The sequence below is a fragment of the Nannospalax galili genome, unplaced genomic scaffold, assembly GCF_000622305.1.
Source record: "Nannospalax galili isolate Female #2095 unplaced genomic scaffold, S.galili_v1.0 scaffold291, whole genome shotgun sequence".
Classification (NCBI taxonomy): Eukaryota; Metazoa; Chordata; class Mammalia; order Rodentia; family Spalacidae; genus Nannospalax; species Nannospalax galili.
Window position 1 is genome coordinate 2,687,070 of NW_008330588.1, and position 8,125 is coordinate 2,695,194.

At 46.0% G+C, this 8,125-nt stretch overlaps 1 protein-coding gene across 3 annotated transcripts in view; it reads left to right on the forward strand.

The window, feature by feature from the left end:
* The first annotated feature begins 1,303 nt into the window (after positions 1-1,303).
* The window catches only part of Xpo7 (exportin 7), an 86,253-nt gene continuing 79,431 nt past the window's right edge, over positions 1,304-8,125 (forward strand). For all 3 annotated transcript variants that reach the window (XM_029554667.1, XM_029554670.1, XM_029554673.1), the window contains exon 1: positions 1,304-1,380. In XM_029554667.1, the coding sequence (XP_029410527.1) occupies positions 1,363-1,380 (18 nt within the window). In that variant the 5' untranslated portion in view covers positions 1,304-1,362. The remainder of the gene's footprint in view (positions 1,381-8,125) is intronic.

The window sequence follows — 8,125 nt, forward strand, 5'->3', positions numbered from 1 at the left end:
AGACAGAGCCCTAGCTACAGGGAAGTCTGGGTAATGTAGTTTTTGGCTCTCCTACCTTTGCGAACCAGGAAAACACACTAGGAGGAAGACTGAGGTTGAAAAGACTGCCTAACAGCACAACAGAAAGGGTGTGCTTCATTTCACTACCTTATTTGTACCGCATTGCGCAGCCCTTTTAGCAAGGCACATTTAGCCCTATTGCAAACGTAAAATTACCAGTGGGGTCAAAATCCTGCTAAGATTTAATCTAGGAACCTTGAATACAAGCCAGAGTGGAATCCAATGTAAAACGGGAACCTGCATTATCTAGCACAGATAATTCCTAGTGGGAAAAACTGGAATTAGCTTCCGCGTGCACATACCTCATTCGACCCAAGCGGGTGGCTTTCCCCCCTCAGATTGAGCCCGGGGGGTCCTAAACACGTCTCCCACCATCTGACCGCTTCAGGAGTCTGCCTAGAACATTGGTTAAAATAACAATCGCTTTCTGAAAATTAAACGGTGGCCTCTGTGTGTTTTGATCATCACTATTGGGCGGCTTATATCCATGACTGCTTGTGGAGGAGAAAAAGACACAAATAAAAACAAGACCACGAACGGGGTTTGCGGGTAAAACCCAGATCAGAAAGCAATAGCCCCGGTCCACTGGAACAGAAGGCTAGAAAAGCACAAACATAAACCCCGGCAAGAACAGTGGCCTGGGAAGTCACGAACGGTGCAGGTATCCTAGGTGCGAGGTCTCTGGCGCTGGGTGCAACCGAAGACCCCTCTTCCCGAGGGGTGGTGCAGCAGCTGCTCAGCGACTGGGGCTGGGGCGTCCAGAAGCGAGCCAAGCGGACCACACGTGGGCGGAGGGATGCCCCGGGTGCAGGGGTTCCGGGTGGGAAGAGACCCCGGCCTGCACCGGTGAGCGTGCCCTGACCACGCGCCGGAGCTGGAGGCAGCGCCGCCTTCCACGGCGTCCGCCCGCCCGCGCGCGCGACAGACCAAGCACGGCCCCTTTAAAAACCATGTAAACAAAGCTTTGTTTCCCCCAGCTCCACTCCCTCACGCTTCCCCGGCCCGCTCCTTCCTCCCACCCGGCGTCTCCGGGCCGCTGACGTTGCCCGCGCCTTTACGCCGTCCCAGCGGCGCTGCGCATTCTCCAACCACAGCCGGCCCGCTGGGGCCTGCGCAGCCGGGCGGCGCTACGCCATGAGCGTAGAGCGCCGAGCCCCCAGTGCGCAAGCGCAGCGGCGACGACGGCGGCAGCGGCGGCGGCGGCGGCAGCCCCGGCCGAGGGGCGCGCTGGGGGGGGGGGGGGCCGGCCGAGGTGCGCGCTGGGGGGGAGGGGGGGCCTGAGAGGAGCATGAATGGAGCAAAATGGCGGATCATGTGCAGGTGAGAGGAGCGGCGGGGGAGGGGGCAGCTTCGGGAGCGGGGCCGCGGAGTGTGAAGCACACGCGGTCCCCGGGACTCGAGCCCGCTTGGGGCTCGCCAGGCCGCGCTGCCGCCGCTCGGGGCTGCCCAGCCGCCGCCCGTCCCGGAGCCCGGGGCCTTTCCCGCCTCCCGAGCCGGGGGGCCCTCCTCCATCCCCTCCCACCGGCCCCACGCCTCACGCCGGGTGCTAGGACGGCAGGATGGCCAGCGGGCGCGCACAGACGCGGCCCGGGCGACCGTGGGCTTCCCACTGGCCCGAGGCCTTGGCGGAGCCCCCCCAAAGCGGGCAGGGAGGGAGCCCCTCGCCAACAGTCCTGAGGGGGCCCCGGATCCCGCCGCCGGCCTTCGGCGATCCATAAAAAGCCTGCCTCACCCCTGCGAGCCTCGCTTTCCTCTTTCCCGCCGCGGTCCTTACGCCCCCGAACCCGAGACCCCGTCGCGGCCCTCTGCCCCCCTGGCCCGGATGCGCCCTCCCGCTCCCACTTCCCAGATGGCACCGTCGGGAGGCCAGATCGCCCGGTCCTCCAAAATGGGAGGTGAGGCCTCGGCCCGCCTCCCCTCGCGTCCCCCGGGCTACAGCCGAGGAGTTGAGCGCCCACACCTCCTGTGAAACACGAGGGGTGGAGGGGGGTGTGTCTGAAACAGAACTGCAGGCTTGGGTGCAGACCGTGTCTGGAGGGTCTCGATCCTGCCCCCGAGCTGGCCGGGGTGTGATTTGGGGCCAGGCCACTTCCCTCAAAGCTACAGCACAGGCCCCCCCACGGGGGGGAGGGATAACCCACCCCAAACCCAGTAGTGGTAGCTGGAGTGCCAAAGTGATTCTTGCAAATTGGGTAAAGTTTTTTTGCTCCGTGTCTGTCTTCTGATATTGTATGACAGTTATTGATGCAAATCTGTTGTCGGGAACCTTCAGATTTCCTACCAGCCATAGAAACCCCACAGGTTTTGTGTTGTGGGAAGTAGAGATTAGACAGCAGCGTCTCTCTTTATTTTGCATACTATGTAACATCATTCCCCAAGTACAAAGAGTAATTTTATTCCTAGTGCGTTCAAAGAAAGTGCAATGCTGTGACTTTTAGTCCTTTCTTTGGCAGAGAAGAGACTGATTAAAATACTCACTTTCCAGGCCCGAGATTGGTGGAGTTGCACTTTGGAGCGTGAGGGACAAGTTATCAGGATAGAATTATATCAGAAAACTTAACCACAAATGGAAGACCACAGATTTATGTTTTGAAGCCTGTATCGTGGCCTAATTCAGAAGTAGCTGTAAAACGTGACACAAAATGATAACAGTAATAATGTAGGACCTTGACTTTTGTGATAGCCCTTTTTAAGACGCATGAAGGTGTTTATGATTTTTTTTTAATTTTTGCATCTTAAAAAAGTAGGCAGTCCAGAATTCTCACACTTTAAAAGGAACAGAACCAAAACGCAGGGCTAATGGTGAGACTTGCTTGGAGTAAACCCAGCTGGACTAAAGTCTTAATTCTGAGTTCAGCGCTCTTTGCTAAGAAATAAGTGTGCTAGAGATTAAACCCAGGGTCTTGGTCTTGCTAGCTAGTCAAGCTCTACCACTGAGCTGCATATCCAGCCCCATTCATAGTGCTTCTGAGCAGTGCTTTGTACTGCTTAGAAAGTCATTGCTTTTAAGAGTATGCATATATGTTTTATGTCTCCTTTAAAGAAGCGTCTCTTCATGTCATGGTCCATATTTTTGAATCAAAACAGTTTTCATTCCTAATTATTAGACTGTCAGAATGTGTCAAAGCCATCTTTCATAGCCATTTTGCGCCAAGGAGGGTCTAATTTTTTTAGTGAGATGTTTTTCTCCCACAGATCCAAAAATGAATATACCCCAAGTAAGAATTCTAAATGAACAGGAGCATATTTGTCAATGTTTTTTTTTTTACTCTTTATTTTCTTTAAGAACTGTAATGTGTCGCTGTAAATTAATTTTTGTGGATGGGACATACTGGTTTTGTTTTATTAGACTACCAAGTTAAATTTTAGGTTTTGTTTTTTGAGGCAGGGTCTCCCTGTAGCCCCAGCTGGCCTGGAACTCTATGTAGACCAGGCTGGCCTTGATCTCAGAACGATTCACCTGCTTCTGTGCTGAGTTTAAAGGCAAGCACTACCATACCTGGCTTCAAGTTCAGTTTTAATATTGGGTCTTTAGAGAATTTAAAGTAGAACTATATTATAATAGAAAACCTTCACATGTAAAAAGACACATGCTTCCCCAGGTGAATTAGGTAAATAAAGACCAGTCTGCAGTGCACTGAAGGGGGAACACTGAGCACTGTTGGAACATGAAGTTTAATAAAGAGTCTGTTACAGATTAAGATTATTTGGAAGCTGCATGTATAGAACTAAGTAGTTTAGTCAGTATGTATACTTTTCTGAAACTACTAGAGTGAGCCTATTTTTTTATTCTGATGCCAAGTAAGTGTTGATTGTCAGATCCTCTCAGTTGTAGACATTTTCTTCTAAAGTATGTAAGGATTTGTGTTTGAAACAGGGTCTTGTGCTATCCAGGCTGACCTCAAACTTCCTGTTTAGCCAGTGCTAGCCTTGAACTTCCGATCCTCCTGCCTTCACCTCCCAAGTGCTGGGATTATAGGTGTGCACCACCACACCCAACTCAGGTTGTGTTTTATGGAAGATTTTAAGTGCCATGAAACTTTAGTCACAGAAAAATTATAATGCTTGGTTTGTCTATGAGCCCTGTTATTGTCATAGTCAAGGGTCTTTAGAAGAGTGTCCTTAAGTAGCTCCTTTATGTAATGGATTTCTTACTCTTGGACTTAAATGACATGCTCTAACTCTGAATGGTGTAGTTACAAAGCATTATAGGGGGGAGAGGGGATTGAAACTTTTTTCTATACAGGATGGATGGATGGATGGATGGATGGATGGATGGATGGATGGATGGATGGATGGATATAAAGTTAAATAAAGGTAATGAGGATTCAGTATTTTTCTATGCTAGCTAGTCAGTGAAAAGCGACTGACAATTCAGTGAATAGTGATAATGAAAACGATGAAGGATCATGGCCCCAAGACCCTGTCTCAAAAAAGACAAAAAATAAAACAAAAACAAAGAAAGATTATGTTAGCTTTAACAGCAGGAGCTTAAGAAGAAAAGGACTCCAGTATAATTAGTATATATTAAATAGGTTACTTAATATGTATGTATATTAAATATAAAGGATAATTTCTGAAGCTTTGTTGGACTTACTATGTTATACTAGGTCTTTCTTAGAGTATTATTTACTGGGCTCTGCATTATAACTATGTAGTAACAGAAAAGACTTCAGAGTAGTCACAGTTTGCTTTAAATTTCAGGTGCAGTAATTAAATATTGACCATTAGTGTCACTCTAGGGAGTTATGAAGAATCATTACAGCTGGCAGGTTAAAATTTAACAGGGTACAAAAATGTAGCCTAAGTGAGGCATGGTAGCGCACACTTTTAGTCCTAGCACTTGGGAAGCAGAGGCAGATGGATCTCTGTGAGTTCAAGGCCAGCCTGGTCTACATAGTGAGTTCAGATCAACTGGGGCTACAGGGAGACCCTGTCTCAAAAAGACCCAAAAAAAAAAAAAAAAAAAAAAAATTTAGCCTGGTTATATAGCAAAACTGATCATTGTTTCAGTTTTTTTTAATATGCAAGGAAATGATAGGTTCAGTTAGTCCATTTTGAGACTCATGTAAATGAAAATAAACAGTATCCTTAGTAACTGTTTTCAACTAAACCAACATAATACCAAAATTCTTAATGTGTTTGCTGTGTAGAGGATACCGGATGAGAAAGACCCCGGAGCCAGGGACTGAAGTGTCAAATCCTTATGTTCTCTTGGGCAAGCATCAAAGGCAGGCTTCAGCAGCACAGATGAAGACATAAGCATAGAAATGAATACATTGCTCCATGGCATGCTGTGTTCGTATTGGATGATGCTGGAGTTGCTGCGTCCTTCCCCTAATTCTACCCCAACCCCTCTCTATTGTAGATTTACAAAATGATGGCTGTATTTCATTTTTTGTGATGGTGTCTCCCTTTGTTGTCCAGACTTGCCCTGAACTGGGTTCAAGTGATTCTCCTCCCTCGGCCTCCTAAGTAACTGGAACTACAGGAGTGTGCTACCCTGCCAGGCAAATATGGCAATATTCTAAATAATCTATATCTACCTGATGACTCTGACAGTATATTTCCTCTTGTGAGAAAAGCTTGGAAGAAAATTAAGGAAAGTATATATGCATGTTTCATTCAGATGCTCTGGCAGTAAAACAAAATATGTTGCTGGGACAGAATAATCTACTTCAGATGACAGTAATAGAAGAAAGCATCAAGATGCTGTCTGTATCTTACAGAGAAATAGCTTCCATTTAATGCAGAAACTGATGTTCATAATGACCAGCTGTATTTTCTTGGTTAGATTTAGAAAGCAGTATTTTGCATAGCTTCAAGGAGAGTTGACAATTTAAACTACAAGCTATTATCTCTCTGTAGGTACAGCTATGAAGGCTACTTTGCTCATTTCAATATGTGTAAAGAAGATACTGTTTCAGAATAGCCCCCCCCACCCCTTAACACCAAACATTAGCTCAGATTTCTCAGGGTCAGGAACCTGGGAGTGGCTTTGCTCTGGATGGTCCTGGGTCAGGGTCTCATTTACAATATCCACAGTCAACTGGGCCTGCAGTTTCCAGGCTTGACTGAGGATGAGAATCTGCTTTCAAATAAATGCTTCTCCATAGGCTCAGATCCTTGCAGGTTGTAGTTTGGGGTGAGGGCTTCAGTTCCTCGCCACTTGTTGTCTGAAGGCTTCAGCTCTTCACTTCCAGCCTCACCTGGTCTATCATCTTTATCTTTTTAAGATCACTAATGTCTGCTCTGTGTAAGTGACTCATCTTTGTTTCTTTTCTAACTTACTGAAATATGATATACCTAAGGACACGTTCAAAAATCTTGTGTTAAGCTTAATGAGTTTTCATGAGTGAGTACTCCTTTGTAACCAGCTCCCAAATTGAGTCAATATTGTCTATGCCCCAGAAGCCCTCCAGATGGCCCTACTTGTACCCTGTCACCCTCCTCCCAGGGTAATTCCTATCCTGTCATTTGATTTTAAAATATTCCTTTACAACTCTGACTAAGTAACTTGATAATTTCAACTTCAAAGCCAGGGAGAAAGAGTACTTACTCAGCTTGTAGGGTATTTTTAATCGTTTTTGAGAACCTGATGAAAGTTGTTACTACTCTCTATCTAGAAGGAAGAAAAAGGAGATATGTATCTGCACAAAATTTTACCCACAATTTCAGACCATTCATGAGACTTAGAACTATGGTTTAGGGACTGGAGAGATGATTCAGTGGTTAAGAGCACTAGCTGCTCTGGCAGAGGACCTAGATTCAGCTCCCAGCACCCACATGGTAGCTAACAACCACCTATAATTCTGGTTCCAGTGGATCCAATGCCCTCTCTAGCTTCTGCAAGTATTTCACACTTATGGTACGCTTAAACACATTCAGGCAAAACACTCATATGCATAAAATAAAAATAAATGAAAAAATTACAAAGAACTTACCTTTAAACTGTGGTTTAAAGGTTAAGTTCCAGTCAGGTGTGGTGGCACATGCCTTTAAAACCAACACTCAGGAGGCAGAGGTAGGTGTATTTCTGAGATCCAAGCCACCCTGGTCATGGTGAGTTCCAGACCAGCTGGAGGAGCTACAGGGAGACTTTGTCTCCAAGAAGGAAAGAAAAAAAAAAAAGGTTCCATTTTAGATGGTAATCACTAACCACATATCACTATTTAAATTAAATTAAAAATTAATGGCCGGGTGTTGGCACACACCTTTAATTCCAGCACTGATGAGACAGAGCCAGGCAGATCTCTCTGAGTTCCAAGCAGGCCAGAACTACATAGTGAGACCCTGTCTCCAAAAGAAAGTTAAATTAGAAATTAAACACTTAGTCATGTGACTAGTGGCTATCATATTACATCATGCAGATATAAAATGTTAACATCGTGGACTTTTTTGGTATGTACATATTCATGTGTATGCAGGTACATTCATATGTGTATGTGGAGCCTAAAAGTAGATGGTAGGGTGTTTCCCTCCGTCACTGCATTTTCTGAGACAGGATCTGTCACTGAACCTGGAGCTCACCAATTTGGTAAGACTAGCTGGCCAGCAAGCCCCAGGGATCCTCCTGTCTCTACCTCCCCAGCGCTAGGATTATAGGCAAACTTGACTGCATGTGGCTTTTCATGTGGGTGCTAGGGATCTAAATTCAAGTCCTCAGGCTTGCATGGCAAGCACTTTGCCAGCTGACCCATCTCCCTACCACTGTAATGGACATTTCTGTTGGACAGGGATAATCTAGAATAAGAGCATGCTGTTGAACCAAAGATTATAGTAGAAATAGAACATCGGTTATAAAGGTGCATTCCCACATACCAATAAAAATAAGCTAAATCATCCTTCCGAATGGGTATGAATGCAGATAGATACATTAAATAAGCTATTTAAGATTGCTTCCTACTCGTGATATAAGCCTATGCTGTGCTCTGTTCTCTTGGCCATGATGACAAGGAGCAGTGTATTCATAAAAGCAATCTAAGAATGTGGCGAAAAGCAATGTATTCTTTCCCAAAGTACTTTACAAAAGCAAGCCTAAAATTCTATGTATGTTTGTAATCAT